Raw genomic sequence first — 22,374 nt, forward strand, 5'->3', positions numbered from 1 at the left:
GGAGCACTCATGGTGAAACAACCGGGTTCTTGCTGCCTATGTGGGAGGCTGGGATTGAGTTCCCCAGTCCTGGCCATTGCGGGCATTTGGGAAGGAACCATTGGACAACAATTGTCTCTGTCTTTCAAATGAGTAAGTAAAAAAAGAAAAGTTTAAAAAAGAGCTATACTAGAATTTTTTTAAAGACTAGTATCCTAGTGATTACTTTTTCCATAAATATTTCTTAGCTAGCCTTTTAATTTTACTTTACAGTCTTTGACACCTTTGAAGTATAATTTGTGGGGCTGGCTTTGTGGTGTAGTGGGTAGAGCCACCGCCTACCATGCTGACATCCCATATGGGCACCTGTTTGAACTGGCTGCTCCACTTCCGACCCAACTCTCTACAATGGCCTGGGAAAGCAGTAGAAGAGGGCCCAAATCCTTGGGCCCCTGCACCTGCATGGGAGACCTGGAAGAAGCTCTTGGCTCCTGGCTTTGGATCGGCACAGCTCCAACCGTTGCTGCCAATTGGAGAGTGAACCATCAGATGGGAGACCTCTCTCTCTCTTAGCCTCTCCTTCTCTCTGTGTGTAAGTCTTTCGAATAAATAAATGAATCTTTTCTTTTTAAAAAAGTAATTTGTTACTGAAAAAATTCTTATAATTTCAAAATGTTACTATTACTTTAAAGAAGAAAAAGATATTGTGTGTTACTGAGTCCTCATAAGTGTGTAACACCAAGTCCCTCAGGGACAGACCTGTTTATTTCTTTAGCTTATGTTAGTAACCATATCACTTCCTGTTCAACAATTTCTCTATAATATGCTGTTCATCTGTACTCCAGAAGCTTTTCACAGCAATTCAACACTGCACATTTAGGACTGTGTTGTAGGCATGGACATTTGGTGTAGTGGTTAAGATGCCCCTCGGGATGCCCATATTCCACATCCAGTCTCAGCTCAGCTTGCCCTTCAAGCTTTCTGCTAACGCACACTTTTGTAGCAGCAGGTGCTACGGGGAGTGAACCAGGGGATGGAAGATCAAACTCTGTGTCTCTGTCCCTTTCAAATAAAAATAAATATAAATTTAATAAAAAAGATTATGTCCTCAAAGCATACACCCAATACTCAATGTTTATATAACTCAACCTTTAATGCAAAACACAAAATAGAACAGCAACAGCAAAATAAATAAAAACTTGCACCAATGCATGTTACGTAACAGCAACTCATGAACACTGTGAAAACAAGAGACTCCAATTACACTAACTCTATGTGGCCCTGCTGATACCAGTCCTAAGAAATACCTATTGCTCTTAACTACGTGAAGAAAGTGGAAGTGTATTAGAATGAAATTCTTATAGGTATATTTTAAAGTAACACTATACTTGTTTTTGATATACAAGATTCATAAAATTTCAGTCAAATTTAGCAGTTTTTACACTGTTTTTATTTTATTCGAGAGGCAGACACACAGAAACACACACTGGGAGAGAGCTTCTATATGCTGGTTCACTCCCCAAATGCTTGGGCTGGGCAGGGGCTCCTAGGATCATAATCCAGGTCTCCCAGATGAGTAGAAGGAATTCAATTACTTGAACCACAATTGCTGCTCTTAGGATCTGCCTTAGCAAGAAGCTGCAGTCAGAAGCCACTGCTGAGAATTGAATCCAGGTACTCTCATGTGGGACTTCGGCAACTTAACATTTTTTTTCTCCATTGCTTTAGGACTTGGGATATTTTCTCCACCCTCAATCTTCAATACATTCATCTGCATGTTGTCAGGCTTTTGAAAAAAAAAAATTCCTGTTTTGATAATTAAATTAAAGTTGTTTGAATTGTTTAAAAATAGTACAAGGTAAGGATATAATTTTTTATCTATTTTTAAAGTTTTATTTATTTATTGAGAGGTAGTGTTACAGAGAGAGGGAGAAACAGAGAAAAGTCTTCCATCCACTGGTTCACTCTCCAAATGGCCACAATACCAGAGTTGAGCTGATCTGAAGCCAGGAGCCTGGAGCTTCCTTCCGGTCTCCCACGAAGGTGCAGCGGCCCAAGCACTTGGGCCATCTTCCATTGCTTTTCCAAGCCATAAGCAGAGAGCTGTATCAGAAGAGGAGCAGGGACACGACAGCACCCATTTTGGATGCTGGTGCCACAGGCAGAGACTTAACCTACTATGCCACAGTGCCAGGCTCTTGTTTTTATTTTTCGAGTTATTTTGTACACATTTATAGGATACTTTATGACATTTCTATTTATGTCTATACTGTATAATGGCCAATCAGGGTAAACATGCTTCCTCACACCTTTAACATTTCACTATGGTGAAAACATTGACAGTCCTTTGTTCTAGTTTTGTTTTTTAAAGAATATACAGTATTTTACTATTTCTTTGGTTACCCTAATTTATTTTCCAGAAGATAAATTTTCTACTTTGATTTGCTAAATCCTCTGTGCTTTCTTCATTTATGTAACATTTCTTAAGGTAGAAATCTTGAAAGTGATGTGCTGATCAAGTAGATCAAGTATGATTAAGTATCAACAGTGTTGGGTAGGACTAAGGACAAATTTGGAGGGTCATTCCTGGGAGGGGGTGTCTGAGGCACTGAGTTTTAGAAGCACAGTCTGGGTTTATGCAAACCATTCCTCATGTCCCATTACACATCCCTTTTCCCTCACCACCTTAGCCTTTTGCCCCGTTTCCACAATCTGCTAGATAAATTCATGGCATGACTTGTGTTATGTGGACCTAAGTAAGTTGGTCTCCAACCTCCACCCATTGGCCCCCAGATCCCCACACACGAATCTACACAGCTGCGGGACAAATGAGGTCAATTAAGCTATCTAAAGGTAAAAATAGAGCCAAAGTTTACATTCTAGGCAAGACCAGTCTAACTTATGTTAGGTAGACTGAGAGATGGTTTCTGTGTATAAGAGTGAAAACAATGCCTAGAAAGTGTAATTGAGGAAATGAGTTGTGCAGCCACTTGTTTCCTGAAACAAACTTTCCTTTATACAACCAGGATGCTGTCTTGGGTGGCCTCTGTGTAATATAGAAGATGAAGTAACAGACTTCAAACCAAAAACAAGGTGATTCACATGAAGCTATTCATTGCTGGAAATCTGCACCAGCATTCGACCCAGATAGGGCTTGATTTTCCTTCCGACACTCTACTGTGGGGCTAATGCCATGGATTTGTCCTTAAAATGAACTCAAATTGTTTTGTGATGTTGAGATAATCCAAAACTTGGACAGATCAGAACCAGGGCTGTCAATGGGACAGTTTCTTTCCGAAGAGTCTCAGGTACATGCAGACAATGAGAAAGGCAGGAATGAATTCTGGCTGAGATGTCTTCCTTCCAAACTCCTACCAGACCAAGGTCACTGGGGGCAATTCCTAACTCTAAAACTGCCCTTAGAGCTGAGACTTTCTCCCACCACATATTTTAAGAGATCACCCTTGGTTAAACGTAGAGTTACTACAAAAGACAACCTACTTTTCCTCACACAAATTTGTAGTGTTCTTCCCAAACAGATCACAATCTGTGGTCCAGATCTTTTTGAGTCCTACTGGGCGCGGACCGGGAAGGACAGATTCAGCATCTTCCTGCCATTCTTTTCGATAACGGGATTGACAAACTATGAAACCCACCTTACCAATTTTGATCATGTAGGAATTAAGGTCTCGCAATCCCTTTGCGCTTTGGGGCCACGAAAACCGTGAAACTGGTTGGTCCCGTGTGCACACACAGGGCCACTGCCCGGGAATGGCCCCAGCCTAACAATGATCCCCTCGCGCCTCAGCTCTCGGTGCGCGCCTGCACCTACGTAGCTTTCACGTGCGTCTTGCTAAGGGAGTGCATGTGTGGCTCCATCCGAATATGCTGAAACAAATTTCGGATAGAGGCGCGGAAGACAAGACAGAGGGAAGGTAGGAGCTGAAGTGCAGGGGCTCCAGGCCTTGGGGCGGGAGGTGGCTACCAGCCCGGCTGGGTGCGCAAGTCCGGCGCCCGCCGCTAGAGCCCCCCGTGCGCTTCCCGGCCCAGGCCGTGCTGCCCCCCGGGCGGCCCAGCGAGCCTCTACCAGACACCATCCACTCTGCGGAGCCGGAGAGGGGCCGCGGGCGGGCTGGCCGAGGGGCCGGTGGGGCCGAGCGGCAGCCCCGCACAGCATCGCCACGTGAGTCGCGGCCCTGGCCTCGCAGAAACGCCAACTTTCCCGGGCAGCTGCGCCCAAGTTCCCACCGCCCGCAGCCGCTCCCGCCCCGCACCGACCTAGCTGCAGCCTCTTCAGGCCCCGCACCAACTCCGCTCCGGTCCCTCTCTGACACCTTCAGGGCCCCCGGCCCCTCCAGCTCCGCTCCCACCCAGCTCCAGTCCCGCAGGCCCGCCGCTCGGCGAGGAGACACAGTAAGTGCGGGCGGCGAAGCCTCCGTGCCCTCCCGGCCCTCACCCCGCACACAACGCCCCGGTCGCCTCGCCTTCGTTCGCCCAGGCGCGTCCGCGGTGTTTTCTGCGGTGGAGAATTACAAACATGGCGACCCTCGATCCCCGAGCCCTTCGCGCGGAGCCGGCGGCGGGGGGAGCCTGGGAAGAGGGAGGAGGCCGCCTGGGAGGAGGAGGAGGAGGTGGAGGAGGAGGAGGAGGAGGCGGCCTGAGCGTCCCCCCCGCCCCCCGCGCCCGTAGCCGGCTCAGGCCCGAGAGGCGCCGGGCGGCGGGAAGGAGGCGGCACCGGAGGGGAGGGCCGGGCGCGGCGGCGGCGGCGGCGGCGGAGCCGGAGCATAATGGTGGGGAAAGCTCGGCGGCGGCGGGGCGGCGGGACGGCCGGCGGCGGAGGGGAGGGCGAGGGCGTCCGTGACGATGGTGCGGCCCGTGCTGTGGAGCCTGCCCCGGGTGCGGCCTCGGCTCCAGGCTGCCCCGAGAGCTTTGTGGGCGGCGGGCGGGCCTGCGGGGCCTGCGGCGGGGGGCGGCGGGGCCTGCGGGGCTGGCGCGTCCCATCCGCCCGCCGCCCCCTCGCTCGCCCGGCCGCGGCCGCCGAGGAGACCTGGGGAAGGAGGCCTCGGAGGACCGCGCGGGGCCTGCCCGGGCCAAGAAGCCGCGGAGTCGCGTGAGCGCTGCCCGCCAGGCCCCGCGCCGCCCGCCAGGCCCGGCCTCCGGGGCCCGTACGCGGTGGAGGTCGGCTGGGCTCCGGGCGTGTGGAGGCGGAGGGGCAGCGTTGGTCTTCGCAGTGCGTCGTGTGTGTGCGAGCGATGGAGCGCGGGATAGAGCAGGCCCGGAGGCCCGAGGCAGGGATCCATCTGTTTGCCGGGGGCTGCGGGCGACCAGCGGCGAGGCCATCGCTGCCTCAACAGGTTCTTCAGGGCCTCTGGTCCATCCTTGTGGGGTCCGCTGCCGCTCTCCCACCCTGAGCTCGGGAGCGAAGCTGCTCTGGACGCGGCTGGGACGAGAGGCTTCCTGCGCGCGGCGGGACCTGAACTTTCCCTTGCGCGATCTCCCCTCGCGCTTTTCCACTGGGCCGGGCCGAGGGGCGCTTGCGATGAGTCCGCGGGACCCGCTGCCCTGTCCGGCCTGGTGTCATAAACGGTGTGTCTACGGTGCTTGGTGCCCTCTGCGTGGTCGCATGTGTGGTGTGCAGAGTGCCCGGTGAGGAGCGAGGTGTGTACACAGCACTTGGTGTACGTAATAGCGAGTCACAGAGTGTGTGTTTACATAGTATCCTTGTGGCACTGTGTATGCAGTACCCGGTGGCATGTACAGAACGCACGTAGTTTTTACAGTATTCGGGGTCTCCAGTGTGGCTTGGTGTTTCATATCCGAGTGTCCCCCGTACCTGGCTCGCTGTATGGTGTGCAGGCCATCTCAGGGCTATGCAATGTGTGCACGGTGTCTGGTGTCATATGCAGTGAACTCAGTATCCTGGGCACTTAGAAGCTGTGCATGCAGTAGTACCCCAAGGGCCCGTGGCTGGTGTGCACATAGTACCCGGAGTCCGTCCTGCTGATGCGTGCACAGTACCTAGAAGGTTTTTGGGAATAATCCATGTTGAAAGTCACAAAATAAAGTAATGGGGGAGAGGAGACGCTCCTCCCCTTCCTCCTCCTCTTCCTCCTCGTCCTCCTCCTCTTAAACCGAGGCACAGACTAGTTCTTAGTAGTTAGGACAGGCACAACCTCTTCAGATTTGGGGGTCTAATTAGTGATTGGACGTTCTCAGGGAGCTAGTAGCGTTGGTTGTGCTTTGGAAGTTTGAGTACTGTCTGGTAGGCAGCGTCATCTTTGTGATTTGTCTGAGTGTCTAATTTGTCCAAGCAGGAGATAAATTTCTAACTTTTGTGCAGGCATAGTTTTTTTATTTTGCTTTCCTTATCTTTGACAAACTGTTGCTGGTTCCACTGGAGTCATTATTTTGGTTGACCTTGCTTTCCAAGATGATCAGACTAGCGGATCAAAGATCAGAAGATATGGGAAGATATCATCATGACAGAACCAACATGTTTTTTCTTGTTTAACTCGATAATTAAGAGGATTTCTGTACGATAAAACTTAGCTGCTATTCAGTATTCCCAGGGTAGCATCGTGTTGATGCTTTAGTGGGTGACATCTTGCATATACCAGTGAATGGCATGTTGAACTTGCACCCTTCAGTAACCCCTTTGTTGTCAGAGTTGTTCACATAATGTATGATAGAGGAAATCCTACTCTTTGGCATACCTTAACCTAGGCACTAATTGGAGCTAAGGAAGTTTTAACATTTGTCCTAGACAGATCAGATGCTGTTCTAACATTGCTTACTTAAAGCCCTAAGCCCCTAGTTTCAGAGTTTGTTACTTGTCTTTCAACTGAATTCTATATGAAGAACATCATACATTAAAGCTTAGAGGATGCATCTTTAAAAAAAAAAGATGGCGAAAATGGACAGTAGTAAGACTTAACTTTATGATAAATACCTTTCCCTGTTTGAAACCTTAACTCGGATTTAACATTTCATTTTGTTCCGGGATGACTAGTTTGTGTTTTGTTGCTGTTGCTGTTTTGGTTTTGTGTTGTGTTTTTGTTTTTGGTTTTGGTTTTTTTTTTTTTTTTTTTTTTTTTTTGGTCATCAACATGATTGAGAGCACAGACATTGAAGCCCAGTGGCTTGGATTTGAGTCTTTGAGTCTCTCCTCTGTCATTTAGTAGCAAAGTAGCCTCTGGCGAGTTAGTTAAACTTGGCCATAGTTACTATCAGTTTCTGTAAAACAGGATGATAGTAATTGCACCAGCCTCCTAGGGTTATTGTAAGGATCAGAGAATCTGTTAAAGCATTTGAAATAGTGCATGGCTCATAATAAGCATGACAAGGAAAGGTTAGCACAAGTTGAGCTTTTTACAATGCATTATTTTCTAGTTGCTGTAGGAAAACTATAGATCCTTGACTGATAGTGTCAGTTTCCATATGATTTTCTGGTTGAGGCCATCTTGTCTTCTCAGTGAAATTCTAATCTTAAGTGATCTAGGGTGGAAGAAAGATGATATTTTCTGTCCTGAGAATTGTTTAATGTGGAAAGGCATAAAGATCTGAAGTTACACTATGGCATACTCACATATGATATGGCTTTTTTTTTTTTTTCCTAGTTTGTGTTTAACTGTCAGAACATGCCTCTGAATCTCTGTTTTTTTCCCTTGGAAAATAAGCATTTGTTACACTCCATAGGGCTTGTTCACCTGAGATGATTTTAAGAAAGTTTTTATCATTACTTCATAATCTTTGATGAATAATATGTAGATCTGAAATATACAGCATGTGAGTTCTTAACTATTGGCTTAATTAGCTGTTACTGGCTTTAATGTTTTTTGTTTTTCCACATTTGTCTCCTGTCTGTAACTGCTTCAGGTTTTTGTTTTATATTTGCTCAACACAGATAGGCTTTCTACATAAAGAGAATCTTTCTGAATAAAAAAGAACCTTTTCTTTTCATCATCATGGAAACTAATCCCTTGTCAATTTTTGGAGGGGTATTTCATTTTATTTATTTATTTTTTAAATTTTATTTATTTGAAAGCCAGAGTTACAGAGAGAGGTAGAGAGAGAGAGAGAAAGAAAGTCTTTCACCTACTGGTTCACACCCCAGATGACCGCAATGGCCAGAGCAGAGCAAATACAAAGCTAGGTGCCAGGAACTTCTTCCAGGTCTCCCAGGAGGGTGCAGGGGCCCAAAGACTTGGGCCATTTTCTGCTGCTTTCTCAGACCATAGCAGAGAGCTAGATTGGAAGTGGAGCAGCTGGGACTCAAACCAGCGATTGGGGGGTATTTTATCAAGAAGTAAAAAATAAACAACTGAATTTACTTTCTTCTTGTATCTCTAATATGAGTATGAAGGGGTTTCACAGTTTTTTACACCAAAATATTCTTAATTCCATTTTCTATGAAGTTTTTGAAGTACTTTGTAACTTTCAGTTAACTTCTTACAGTGTCATTGACAAGTTTTTTGGGTTGTTTTGTTTTGTTTTGTTTTCTTTTTACAAAAACAAATGTAAAGCTGCTTGGGTAGAATAATTCTGTGCAGACATTAGTGACCTGGGATTTTTTTCTCCAAGATGTCTTGATGTTCTGTTATCTACAATTTTATTACATAAATGAATACCATGGTAATAATATATATCAGTTATGTCTGCCATGCCTCAGCCACTGTTGACAGGAATTTACATCCACTATCCCACCTTTAGAGACCTCCCACATATTACCATCCGGACTGCACAGCAGTCTTCCTTTTCAATTATGGAAGGTTCACTTCCTTGTAGCATCCATATATAGTTCTGTCCCATTCCAGCACATATACATGTAAATTATAGAGAAGTGGAAAATTAGATGTTTTAAGAGAGAAAGTGAGCTATATAACATAAAAATTTGAGCATATCCTGGGACAAGAGATAAATGATACAAATGAAGATGATATAAGTGAGGTAAAAATTAAAATCTAAGTATGCAGTAAATAGTCTTTTTGAATAATCGTGGTTTAGCTATTGTTTTTAAACATGCAGAAATGAGTTATGCATTAAGGAAAGATACTTTTGTTTTGAGGTTGTTTGCTGATACTGATTTTTCACTTAGAAGATTCTTAAAAAGTTACTTAGTTTGTATTATGAAAATGCTATATGATTTATTATAATTACAATTGCAAATAGTCTTAAAAAGATTTTTGCAGAGGAATTTCACAAATAGATTTATTTATTTAGCTCAACTTAATATGTAATCTAATTTAGTTAGACATTTAGTTAATCTTTCATTTTTGGGAGAATAGAAACTATTCAAGAATAGTTTTCTGATTTTTAACTCAGTTTCTTTAAAAGGGAAATTTAGTAATTTGGAAATTATTCTCACAATAATATACAAGATAAGAGCGTTTAAAATGTTTTTGATCAGAGCACAATCAAAATACACTGTGTGCACTTAAGTGATTTAGTCTCACTGTTAACTCATTGTACACTTACAACTTACATTGTGTCTATGGAAAATGTCCCTAAAAGTTTGGTAATATCATTAAATGTTCATAGTATTTGCCTGATAAATGGTTAACGGTTTCTTTCACTTAATGTAGAATACTGAGAAAGAAATGACAAAGGTAATGCATATTATTGTATGAAGAGTTTTTAACGGACCATAAATGAGGATTCTTAAAGCTTTTGTGGAAAATGGAAGCAAAAGATAAGTTATTTTGATACAAAAATTTTGTGAAATCCATGCACCAGTTTATTTTTAATATACAATTTCTTGAAGATCTTTTGTATGCCTGGATTTCAATATTTTTTGCACCCCACTAAATTTAGTTTTCAATTCAATTTCCTACCAACTTTAGAAGTACTGATGTAGATTCTTTTATGTTTGTTCTTCAGAGATTGCGGAATATATATTCAGATCACATCTTAAACATTAGTTGGAAAACATGTTCAGTTGAAAACTTGGACACACAGTATTTTTATTTTTGTAAGCTGAACAATATTTTTGTAGTAAACTAGTTTCATTTTAAATATATGCTATTATTGTCCGTCTTCATAATGTTTATAAGATTACGTTAAAATACATTGTATATTCTTGTAGGAGAATTTTGTGCAATTTTCATATCTTGACCCAGTTTACTAATACATTGTTATTTATTAAAATGCCATCATGTTCCAGATACTTGTTATGCATTGAGATGAACCAGATAGCAAGATAAGACTGTTCTTGCCATCACAGAGTTCATAGTTTATAGTAATAGTTACTGAAGCACAAATAATAAAATGAAATGGGGGAAGTAAGTGGTAGAACAAACTGTGAGTTAAGGTACATCGTACTGGAGTTAAGATTACTCGTGAGTTTTTTTTTTTTTTTTTTAATTCATTTCTTTAAAAAGCAGAGCTATGGAGTGGGGAAGGTGGAGGGAGAAGGAGAGAGAGAGAGAGAGAGAGAGAGAGAGTCAGTCCATCAGCTGGTCCACTGTGCAAATGGCCACAATAGCCCAGGCTGGACCAGGCTGAAGCCAGCAGCCCAGAACTCCATGCAGTCTCTCTTGCGGGTGGCAGGGACCCAAGTAGTTGAGCCATTTTCTGCTGCCTTCTCTGACACATGAGCAGGAGGCTGGTAACCTGGACTCCAACCAGCACTCTGACATGGATGCTGGCATCACAGGCAGCTACAATTAGCCCTACTTGTGAGATCTTCACACTAATGATTTCAAATTTATTCTGATTTGTGACTTTGAGATCTTACTATTTTAACCACTTTATGGTTTTTTAAAACAACATCGATTAGTAATTTTTATTATGTTCTGTTGAAAAGTTGAGCTTTATTATTATTTTTGGGTTTGTTGTTGTTGTTGTTGTTTTGCTTTTGACAGGCAGAGTTAGTGTGAGAGAGAGACAGAGAGAAACGTCTTTCTTTTTCCGTTGGTTCAGCCCCCAAATGGCTGCTATGGCCAGCGCCCTGCGCCGATCTGAAGCCAGGAGCCAGGTGCTTCCTCCTGGTCTCCCATGTGGGTGCAGGGCCCAAGCACTTGGGCCATCCTCTACTGCCTCCCTGGGCCACAGCAGAGAACTGGACTGGAAGAGGAGCAACCGGGAGAGAATCCAGCACCCCAACTGGGACCAGAACCCAGAGTGCCGGAGCCTCAGGTAGAGGATTAGCCTAGTGAGTCACAGTGCCGGCCAGTTGAGCTTTATTATTAAATACCAAACATGTAATTATGTAAATACAAACATGTGTTATGTTTTTCATGTCAGTTCTTAGACCAGAAAGTTAGAAACATTTAAAAGTTTTAATTTTTTTTTTCATCTGGTTTGTCAAGAAGCACACCCTAAAGAACTAAGGATTTTCTTTCTTAGTTTAAGTATTTATCATGTGAACACAAAACAAAGGCATACACAAACTTTATAAAGATTTATTTACATATTTATGTGAAGAGATTGAGTGAAGAGAGAGGGAGAGATCTGAGTAAAAGAGAAAAAGAGAGATTGAAGAGAGGGAGAGATCTGCCATATGCTAATTCACTCCTCAGATGGCCACAACATCCAGGTCTGGACCAGGCCAATGCCGAGAACCAGGAGCTGAAGTCATTGTCTTAAGGAATCTTGTGGCGTTCCCTCTCATGGATAAGTTCAATTTGGATTGAAATAAGTAATTTCTTGAAAGCTGCTTTAAGTGCTAAGGCTTCAAAATTATGTAGGATGTGTACTGTCACCTAAAGTGCTACTATTTTATTACACGATAGAGAAGTGCATCGAGTTGTAGCATTCACAGATTCAGATCATCCTGACAGTAACCAGTAGTCATGTTGTAATGGGACATTGATTATAGATTTCTTGTATTCACGAGCTGTGGAAAGATTTTTTTAAGATTTCTTTCATTTATCTGAAAGGCAGAGTTACAGTGTTGGTGGGAGGGGAGAGGAAGAGACAGAGAGAGATCTTCTATTTGGTGGTTCACTCCCCAAATGGCTACAACACCTAGGGCTGGGCTAGAGTGAAGCCAGGAGCCAGGAGTCTCATCCAGGTCTCCCGTGTGGGTGCAGGGGTCCAAGCACTTTGGCCATCTTTTGCTGCTTTCCCAGGAGCATTAGCAGGGAACAGTATTGGAAGAAGAGCAGCTGGTACTTGAACAGGTACCCATATAGATTGCCAGCATCGCAGGAGGTGGCTTTACCTGCTGTACCACAATGCTGACTCCTGTAGAAAGATTTTTAATGAAGGCTAGTCATGGAGAAGTTCTCTCAACTTGAATGCTCTTATGAATGTTTTTAGTTTTCTGTTTTTGTAGATTCTTGATTTATTTGCTTATTGATTATTTTTCTATCTCAGAATGGTATCTGAGAAATGCTCTTTGAGAGAACAGGTCCTTATGTTTGAGAAAACAGGTCTTTAGTTTTCAGTTGAATTTTGCACAGAGTGCTTCCCCAATTAATTGCAAACATACCTAGTTTAACTGCCCAATTCTTGGAATGAAAAAAATAAGGCTGGGAGCAGGAGATTAGGGTTCCAGTTAAGATGCCTATATCCCACCATGGCATGCCTGGGTTTATTTCTTGGCTCCCATTCCATATTCCAGGTTCCTGGCAGTGTAGACCCTGGGAGGTAGCAGGTGATGGCTCAAGTGTGTGGCTCCTTGCCACCCATGTAGCAGGCTTGGTTTAAAGTCCTGGCTCCTGGCTTTGGCCTGACGGTTGAATGCATTTGGGTAGTGAACCAATGGATGGAGCTCATCTTTCTTTGTGTGTGTATGTGTCTCTTTGTCTCTTGAATTTGAAAAAAAAAAAAAGTATTTGGAGTTTCTATTGAGGTCATATTGAATAGATTTGATTGGGGGCTTATTTACCATCAGAGATGTCTTTTAGAATTATAGAGATTATAAAGTCTAAGATAACTTATTTTTACTTCATTTATAATTTAGAAGTCTTTTTCTGTGCTTAGACATATTAAATTTAATATAATTTAAAGTAGAAATACCTGGCTTCTTTTACTCTGGAAAGTGTTTGTGTTTTACCACTCTGCATATACAACCTTGAGAAATCTTTCACTTCTGATCCATATTCATGTTGGATTGTTTCAGGTAAAAGCTCTACCATTTGAATCACTTTAAAGTTAAGCTTTATTTTAGGTTTATTAAAATAAGACTAGTTTGAGTCCTAGTTACTTTCATGTGAATTGAAAGATGTACAATGAGTAGTCCAATTTAAATGTTAGCGTTCTCTCAGTTCATTTGTGTATTGCAAACAAATGGTAATGAGAATTGTCCTAGTGTAACCCTGAGTTCCACTGGTTTCTGGACCTTAATTGTTCTTTTAAATATATTTTTGGTTTATTTAGATAATTTAGATGACAATGTAACAAAATTCACATTATGAACCAGGAGTGATTTAATATTTTGTTTCTCAGAAATGAGAAGCAAGCATTTGAATTATTTTTTTCTCTTAAAAAATATTGAATTAGGCCGGCGCCGCGGCTCAATAGGCTAATCCTCCACCTTGCGGTGCTGGCACACCGGGTTCTAGTCCTGGTTGGGGCACCAGATTCTGTCCCAGTTGCCCCTTTTCCAGGCCAGCTCTCTGCTATGGCCCAGGAGTGCTTTGGAGGATGGCCCAAGTGCTTCGGCCCTGCACCCCATGGGAGACCAGGAGAAGCACCTGGCTCCTGCCTTCGGATCAGCACAGTGCGCCGGCCACAGCACGCCGGCCACGGCGGCCATTGGAAGGTGAACCAATGGCAAAAGGAAGACCTTTCTGTCTGTCTGTCTCTCTCTCACTATCCACTCTGCCTGTCCAAAAAAAAAAAAAAAAAAAATTGAATTAGAATTTCTTGGGTAGGTCTGAGCATTAATATTTTAAGTTCCCCAGTTTTTTTTAAATCTTTTCAGGTTTGAAATCTTTATTTAAATAGGCAGTGATATATGTGCTTTGTTTTTAAAGATTTTTGGAATAGCTTATAGGTAATTGTGTACTCTGGTCCTGTAGCTCTGAGTCTCAGAAATTCTCTTTCAATAATCAGATCCATGGGAGGTGTTTGCCGCAGTAGTGAAGATGCCACTTGGGCACCCACATCAAATATCAGGGTGCCTATATTTGAGCCTCAACTCTGCTTCTAATTCTAGCTTCCTGCTAATGTGTACCCTGTGAAGCAGTGGGTGATGTTTCCAATAGTTGGATCCCTGCTACCCACATGGGAAACCTGAATTGAATTCCTGACTCCGGACTTCACCCCTGGGTTAGTCCCAGCTGTTATATGCATTTGGGGAATAAACCAGTGGATGGAAGATCTCTCTTCATCTCCAGCTCTCTGTTTCTCTTTACTAGATGTAAATGTAGATATAGATATAGATATTTATATCTCCATGAAGTTTCTTTTTTTTTTTTTTTTAATTTGACAGGTAGAGCTAGACAGTGAGAGAGACCGAAAGGGCTTCCTTCGTTGGTTCACTCCCCAAATGGCTGCTACGGCTGGTGCTGTGCTGATCCGAAGCCAGGAGCCAGGTGCTTCTTCCTGGTCTCCCATGCGGGTGCAGGGGCCCAAGGATTTGGGCCATCCTCCACTGCCTTCTCGGGCCAGAGCAGAGAGCTGGACTGGAAGAGGGGCAGCCGGAACTCGAACCCGGCGCCCATATGGGATGCTGGTGCTGCAGGCGGAGGATTAACCAAGTGAGCCATGGCGCCAGCCCCTCCATGAAGTTTCTTAAATAAAGCAGTAAAACAGTTTGAAAAATGTACATCTTTTCAGGCTCCTCAAAATTTTCTTTTTACCTATTTATTAGACGGGGGAGGATGGCTATCAAAGGTTGATTTGTGTTCCCCGATGTCTCAGAATCATAGAGCTATAACCACAGGTTACTGCTTTTTATATATCGAGATAAATAATATTGAGGAGATAGGGTGCTATCCAATTAGAATGTTTGGCTATTGCAATAATTGGACTAAAAAGCAGCAACTCAGTGTTCTTGCCTATCCTGTAGTAAACTGTGTAATCCCCATAATCCTGATAGGTAGCAGAAAACTCAGATATCTTTCCATAGGCTGACCAACCACCTTCTTCTTCTTCTTCTTTTTTTTTTTTTTTAATTTATGTAAAAGGGACAAACTTAATGATAATGATACTTTCCACCCTGCCTCCCCGGCTCCCATCCTTTCTCCTCCTTCCTTATTTTCCTTTTAATTTTTGCAGTGACATACTTGGAATTTACAAGCACAAGCTTAGTCTTCCACTAAATAAAGAATTCAACAAGTGGTACATAGAAAAACCACTGTTCCCTTGGAGTGTAGACAGACCGACCTTCTTGATGTTACATCTGCATTCAACAGTGAGACCACTTGAGAAAAATTGTGGCCTCTGTCTAGCTCTCTGGTTCTTTATCCCAGGCCTTTATGTCGACTTTAGGTGATTCTAGATATTCCTCCAGGTTGGGCATGCCATTTCCATGTGCAGGTTGTCCCACAGGGATGGCCATCCACAGGAGCAGATTCAGTCTTTGAGTGAAGTATCAAAAGAGAATGGCTGACTTCTTTGGCTCTGGGAGGAAGTCCGTGCACTGTAAGACTCACTCCTGCCAACCGTGACTGGTCAGCATCTGTATTCTTTCCTCGGTAACCATTTTTCACACAGGCATGAGGCTTCACAGAGACCCCAGGACCTAGGCAATACCTGAGACATTTACAGGCTTCTCTAATTTCTCTTGAATGTAATATTCTTAATCCTCCACCGATTTCCTAAGAGTTGAGGTACATGTTAGATGTGGTGTGAAGGACCAGGAATAAAGAGTTTTAGGGAATGACAAGCACAGGTTCTGGTGCTAACTGTTGTTGAAGTGGTCAGCAGGGTCTGAGCCATGTTCCTGTCTTCTGGCTGCATAACAACGTCTCCTCTATAGTTGGTTTCCTTTGGTGTTAGTGTCTTTTACTTTGTACCTGACTATGGTTCTATGTTTTTAAAGGATGTCATATTTCTGAAATACACACAAATATACATAATGTACACAAATATACATAATTTTCTCCATCTTATATATAGAAACATTTAGCTGCTGCTCTCACAATTGAATTTTTAAAAGACTATTCTTACAGAATTTGAACTTAAACAGTATGAAAAGTGTTAGTTGATTCTGTTAGTGGCACTATTTGTTCTTGAGTAGAGGTATCATTTCATAGACCGATCCTAAATAATTGTAATAGAAGGAGAAGAGGATCTAAAATCTGATTAATAGAAAATAACTGACCATGATAACATTTTGTTTCCATAAAAACAAAAGCTGAATTGAACATTGGACTCTCCAAATCTTTGATCTCTGTGTCTTCAACACAGACCAGAGGCTGCTGTGGGTTTGCCTTCCCTGCCCTGTGGAATGCAGCCTGCTACCAGGAGTAAAGGAGGCGAATCTTCAGACTTTTGGCATTCATTTTCCTTCCCTCTGGGTTTATAATCCTGCCATTCAGGACATTGTAGAGTCTGTTCTTGAGTAACAGTTTAGTCTTATCTCCCACCATATCCCTAATTAAAGCTTTTACTTCAGCTGCTCATTCTGTTTATTCTTTCAAATAAATGTTTACTGCCCAGTTAGCACCAGTGTATTAAATAACCAGCCCAGTATTTAAAGTTTGTTGGCATTGGAAGTTCTTGTCATGGTTTGGGTTCTCCATCTTGGGACTGTCACCCCACAGTGTGCTGATCCTTCTGTTTAACTTGGACCTCATTTAAAATTTGCCTTCTGTTATTTAAGCTTTACCTCTGTGACTATCATATGTTCCTTGTTCCTTGATCTGCAAACTCCAAGTTTTAAAACTTGTTTAAAAATACTCAGTGATTGGTGCCGTCGCCGTGGCTCACTTGGTTAATTCTCTGCCTGCGGCGCCGGCATCCCATATGGGCACTGGGTTCTAGTCCCGGTTGCTCCTCTTCCAGTCCAGCTCTCTGCTCTGGCTCGGAAGGGCAGTGGAGGATGGCCTAAGTCCTTGGTTCCCTGCACCTGCATGGGAGACCAGGAAGAAACACCTGGCTCCTGGCTTCGGATTGGCGCAGCACTGGCCGTAGCAGCCATTTGGGGAGTGAACCAACGGAAGGAAGACCTTTCTCTCTGTCTCTCTCTCTCTGACTGTCTAGCTCTACCTATCAAATTAAAAAAAAAACAAAAAACTCAGTGATGTGCTGAAGGTGAAGTGGATCATATGAATGCATAGTTAGCTAAAAAGAATTAGCCCCCTCTGGAGCTGGTGCTGTGGCCTGCAGCCCACCACCCCACATGGATGCCGGTTCTAGTCCCGGCTGCTCCACTTTCAATCTAGAACCCTGCTAATGCCCTGGGAAAGCAGCGGAAGGTGGTACAAGCATTTGGGCCTCTGCACGCCACTTGGGAGACCTGGAAGAAGCTCCTGGCTCCTGGTTTTGGCCCAGCCCAGCTGTGACCATTGCGGTCATTTGTGTGTGAACCAACTGATGCAAGATTTCTCTGTCTCTCCCTCTCTCTATAATTCTGCCTTTCAATAAATAAATAAATCTTTAAAAAAAAAAGTTGAGGCAATCTCCCACAAACAGAAAAAAAGAGAAAAAGCACACAATGGGAGGCAACAGAAAAAAACCATATATGATACAATATCTGAATGAGTAACCAGAGTTGCAAAAAGAGAAAACACGGGGGGTGGGGGGGGGGGGAGGTGAGCAAATTAATTCAAAAAAAGTATATAGCTTTGAAAAAGAAAGCATTTGAAGGGAAGGAAGGTCAAAGTACATCAACTCTCTATGTCAAAACACCAGAGGTAAAAAGGAGGACTTAGACACTTCAAATGTGGTGGTTGGTGGTAGGGGTACTCTGACATATCTGGTAAAGCCACCACTGACGATGCCAGCATCCCATATGGGCTCCAGTTTGTGTCCCAGGTGCTCCATTTCCAATTCAGCTCCCTGCTAATGGCCTTGGAAAGCAGCAGAGGATGGCCCAAGTCCTTGGGCCCCATGTACCCACATGGGAGACCCAGAAGAAATTCCTGGCTCCTGGCTTCAGCCTGGCCCAGCCCTGGCTGTTGCAGTCATCTGAGGAATAAACCAGTGGCTAGATTGGTCTACCTTTCTCTCTCTCTCTCTCTCTCTCCTTTCTCTCTCTCTCTCTCTCTCTCTCTCTCAGTAACTCTTTCAAATAAATAAATAATTATTTTTTAAGTGGTAGATGCTGGGGCCAGCACTGTGGCGTAGTGGGTAAAGCCACTGCCTGTACTGCCAGAATCCCATATGGGTGCCAGTTGGAGTCCCGGCTGCTCCACTTCCGATCCAGCTCTATGCTATGGCCTGGGAAAGCAGTAGAAGATGGCCCAAGGCCTTGGGCTCCTGCATCCATGTGGGAAACCCGGAAGAAGCTCCTGGCTCCGGATCGTGCAGCTCTAGCCATTGCGGCCATTTGGAGAGTAAACCAACATATGGAAGACCTCTTTCTCTCTCCCTCTCCTTCTCTGTGTAACTCTGACTTTCAAATAAATAAATAATAATAATAAAGTGGTGGAGGCTGAAGTATAATTATAAAACAAAGAGGCTTCAGAATTTTCAGCCGTAACATAAGAACTAAGAAATGATGTGAGAAGATTTATTTATTTGAATGTCAGAGCTACACAGAGAGAAAAAGAGAAGGAGAGGGAGATTTTTCCATGTGGGTGGCAGGGGCCCACACACTTGGCCATCTTCTGCTACTTTCCCAGGCCATTAGCAGGAAGTGGATTAGAAGTGGAGCAACTGGGACATGAACTGGCACCCATATGGAATGTCGGTATTACAGGAGGTGGCTTTACCCACCATGCCACAATGCCAGCCCTGAAAAAGTGGCCTCTCGGCTATGGGGCCATCCTGTGCTTCGTAGGGTGTTGAGCAGCAACTGTGGCCGCCACTCAATTATGTTTGTGATGACTTCACAGAGCTTAACTATGAAGAATGAGAATGTAATTATAATAAAACAATGCCATCTTTCTTCACATTTTTTAATGTTTAAATAGCTACCTTCATAATATTATAAAATAAAGATTCTGTAGCTCCAGACAAACTTAACATGGTACATGGGAGCCAGTTCACTGGAATTTTATAGGCCACTATAAAGGATTTGAGGCTTTAAGGGCAACAGGAGGTCACTGAAGAATTTCTGGTAGAGGAGAGTGATGAGACTCCCAACAGCCATTCAGTCTGTCCTAACTCAGTCATTTTGTCTTCCCTTTCTGCTGATAACAGGGTCAGCAGGTGTCACGTGACTAAAGGGGGCTGAAGTGTGTTATGTATACCTTTAGGATAGGATTTATATAGTTCCTAAAAAACGGTCTCTTCTTCCTCTAAATATCACTGAGTCTGGATATGACCCAAAACTGATAGGGTCATCTTGCAACCTTGAGGGGGAAAAAATTAGAATAAGCTGATGCTACAAAGGAAAGTTGCTGTCATATTACCTGGAATCTGTCCTCTCTCTGCACTTCCAATTCATGAGAAAGCAAGTTTGTGTCATGCCTGACGACAGTGTGAATCAAAGTTTTGCACAGGCTGCAGCTGAAATCATCCTAGTGAACACAATATACCATGTTGATGGTACTGACATCATGAACAGGAATGAGACTCTGGAGGGAGACAGAAAATAAAGGAAGACTAGGAGTCCCAGGGCTGAGCGGGAAGGTCCTTCACATTTAATTCTAGGTGGTAGAAGAGGGGCTGGCAAATGCAGAGGCAGCCAAAAGGTTATAAACAAAAGCAGACGAGGGTGGTAATGTTACAGAAACAGAAAAAAAAGCATTTCAGGAAGGAATGGCAAATTGCTGCTCAAAGGCCAAGCAAAATGAGAACTCTGCAGCTTAGAGATCACAGGGGACTTTCTTTGGAATAGTTTCCAGAGTTTAATGGTGGCAGAACCTGGACTGGTATAGTTTGAGAAATTAATGAAGAAGTAGAGAAAACAAGAAAAAGTGATGCTCCAGAAAGAAGAGAGACTATGAAAGGAAAAGAGACGAAATAAACAAAGCACAACGAAAAAAACAGAGCAATGTGCTTGAAGTTCAGAAAAGATTTTTGTTGTTTTTGTTTAGTTTGGGTTTTGTTTGCTTGTTGGGTTGTGTTTGTTTATTTTGTAATGATGGGAAATGTCTGCATATTAGTGGCTGCAAATGGGAGGGAGCTAGAAGAGAAAAGGATGAAAATAAAATAGGTGAGAGGGTTCTGGTGGGAATGTTCCACAGAACACATGTGAGGAGAAAGACAAAAGCAGACAATGGTCAGTGGCAGGTGTGTCCTCAGTGGTGTAAAGTATGCTACTTCCCAACAATGGCTTCTCTCTCCTGAAAAAGCAGACCAAAGTGGACTTCAACAGGGGATGGGGAGAAAGGTGAGAGGGATACAAAAAACAGTTTGAGGCAATCATTCTGGAAGGTATGTGTAGGGTAATAAGCTAATCTGAGAAATAAAGGACTGTCCATGGCCACACCACTGTGAATGTGCCCAGTCTCATCTGATCTCAGAAGAAATAAAGAACAATTGAGAGCCCAGAGGACTATACACGCATGTTTCCAAGAACCTACAATGGTATCAATCAGATCCATAATTCCTTTCCACCAGGCTGCAAGGAGACTGTTAAATTACCCCCACAACCTGGGTTTTGTCAACACTATACAGGTACTACAAAGAAAAAGGGGCTAATTCTTTCTTCTTTTTTTTGAAGATGACATTCTTGCTTATGAGAGTTTTTTCTGTGAATAAAGAGTTTTTAAAGTTTGCAAGTTTATGTAATTTACTGGTTGTTTTTCTGGTTGTTAAAAAATATTTATCTATTTATTTGAAGAGGTGAATGACCACAGAGAGAGAGAGAGAGAGAGAGAGAGTGAGTGAGACAAGGAGAGGGATCTCTTCCATCCACTGGGTTCACTCCCCAAATGGCCATAATGGCTGAGACTGGTCCAGGCTGAAACCAGAGCCCAGAGTTCTACCCAGGGCTCCCACGTGGGTGGCAGGGGCCCATGTCCTTGTGTTATCCTCCACTACTTTCCCAGGCACATTATCCTGGAGCTGGATTAGAAGCACAGCAGCTGGGATTTGAAACAGTACTGTGCTACAAGATGCTGGCCTTGCAGTCGTCAGCCTAGGCTGCCACACCACAATGCTGGCCAGCCCGGCATTTTCTATTTGAAATGAGCTTAACATCATATCATTAGGGAATTGGAAGTTAAAACATCAATGAGATATCACTACAAGCCTGTTAGAGTGGCCAAAATCCAAACCATACAGACAACATCAAATGCAGGCAAGGATGTGGAGCAACAAGAACTTTAATTCATTGCTGATTGGTATGTCCACTTCAGAAGCCCAGTATTTTTGAACAAAGATGAGCCCACCTGCCTGTGCATATCAGAAGGTCGAAATGCTGAAACTATAGTCTTTTGCAGAGAGACTTTTTTTTACAGGGTAGCCAAGTGAGGAGTCAGCCTAATGTTCAAATCTGACTCCCAGATCAGGTGTTTGGGGAAAGTTTTTATGGATCACATAGGGAGAAAGCCAGTATACAGAAAGGTGAGGCAAGTTCTGAGGGGCAAGGAATTAGGCTAGTATAGTAAAATTGACTTTTATTTCTGGAATTTCATGTTCAGTGGACCTCCCACTTCTGAAAGGGCTCTGGGATATTTAAGTCCCAGTGGTGCTTTTGTTTCTTTGATTCTGCTGGTTAGGTTTTCCTTCTTTTGCATATGTCCAGTGACATGCAGCTCTCTGTTCCCTCTGCCCATGTCCTAAAAGCAAGAGCTTAAAAAAAAAAAGTGGTCAGACCTGTTATTAGAGCCTAAGACAGGGAAAGTTTCAGGAAAAGAATGGAGTAACACTTTGGCATTTTTGAATTTAGGGTGTTGGAAAAACCTGATAGAGGGGAAGTTCAGTAGTTTGGCAGTTTCTAACAAGACTAACAGCCTCATAACTGTACAATAGAGCAGTCACATTCCTTTGTGAATCAAGTGAATTGAAAACTTCTGACTACACAAAACCCTGCACATGGATGTTTACAGCATCTTCATTCCTAATTGCCAGAACTTATGTGCAACTGAGATGTTCCTCAGTAAGTGAGTAATTACATAAACTGTTGTATCTAGCCAATAGAATGATATTTTAAAACATTTTTATTTATTTTCATTTTATTTGAAAACCAGACAGAGACAGATAAAGAGAGATCTTCCATCTACTGGTTCACTCCCCAAATGCCTGCCGTCACCCATGTGGGTGGCAGGAATAAGTACCTGAACCATGATCTTGTGCCTCTGACGGTGTGAATTAGCAGGAAGCTGGATCAAAAGTGAAGTAGCTGGGACATGAATCAAGCATTCCTACATGGGATGCCACCGCCACAAAAGATGATTTAACAGCTATGCCACATATCTGAAGCCAATCTAAAAATTCCATAAACTATAC

General features: G+C 43.4%; 2 protein-coding genes across 3 annotated transcripts in view; one reads left to right on the forward strand and one right to left on the reverse strand.

The window, feature by feature from the left end:
• Positions 1 to 1,451: 1,451 nt before the first annotated feature.
• On the reverse strand, positions 1,452 to 6,023 carry LOC133773490 (collagen alpha-1(I) chain-like). Its single transcript, XM_062210811.1, has 4 exons — positions 5,965 to 6,023; positions 4,680 to 5,550; positions 4,436 to 4,591; positions 1,452 to 1,765 (listed from the first exon to the last, which is right to left on the reverse strand). The coding sequence occupies exons 1-4, from the start codon at positions 6,021 to 6,023 to the stop codon at positions 1,607 to 1,609; spliced, it is 1,245 nt and encodes a 414-aa protein (XP_062066795.1). The 3' UTR covers positions 1,452 to 1,606.
• The window catches only part of ZMYND11 (zinc finger MYND-type containing 11), a 125,487-nt gene continuing 107,301 nt past the window's right edge, over positions 4,189 to 22,374 (forward strand). The window contains exon 1 of one of the 2 annotated variants that reach the window (XM_062211065.1): positions 4,189 to 4,392. The gene's annotated coding sequence lies outside the window, so the exon portion shown is untranslated. Of the gene's footprint in view, positions 4,393 to 4,687; positions 4,770 to 22,374 lie in introns of those variants that run through there. The other variant, XM_062211064.1, reaches the window with a different exon arrangement.

The sequence above is a fragment of the Lepus europaeus genome, chromosome 14, assembly GCF_033115175.1.
Source record: "Lepus europaeus isolate LE1 chromosome 14, mLepTim1.pri, whole genome shotgun sequence".
Taxonomy (NCBI): domain Eukaryota; kingdom Metazoa; phylum Chordata; class Mammalia; order Lagomorpha; family Leporidae; genus Lepus; species Lepus europaeus.

Excerpts from the sequence above, each read along its gene's own strand:
- LOC133773490 (XM_062210811.1), bottom strand. The coding sequence starts at position 6,023 with ATGGATTATTCCCAAAAACCTTCTAGGTACTGTGCACGCATCAGCAGG. Across the intron at positions 4,592-4,679 it reads CGCCGCCCGGCGCCTCTCGG|GCGGCCTCCTCCCTCTTCCC; the intron begins GCCTGAGCCGGC and ends TCCTCCTCCCAG. Across the intron at positions 1,766-4,435 it reads ACCGGGGCGTTGTGTGCGGG|CCTGACAACATGCAGATGAA; the intron begins GTGAGGGCCGGG and ends TTTTTTCAAAAG.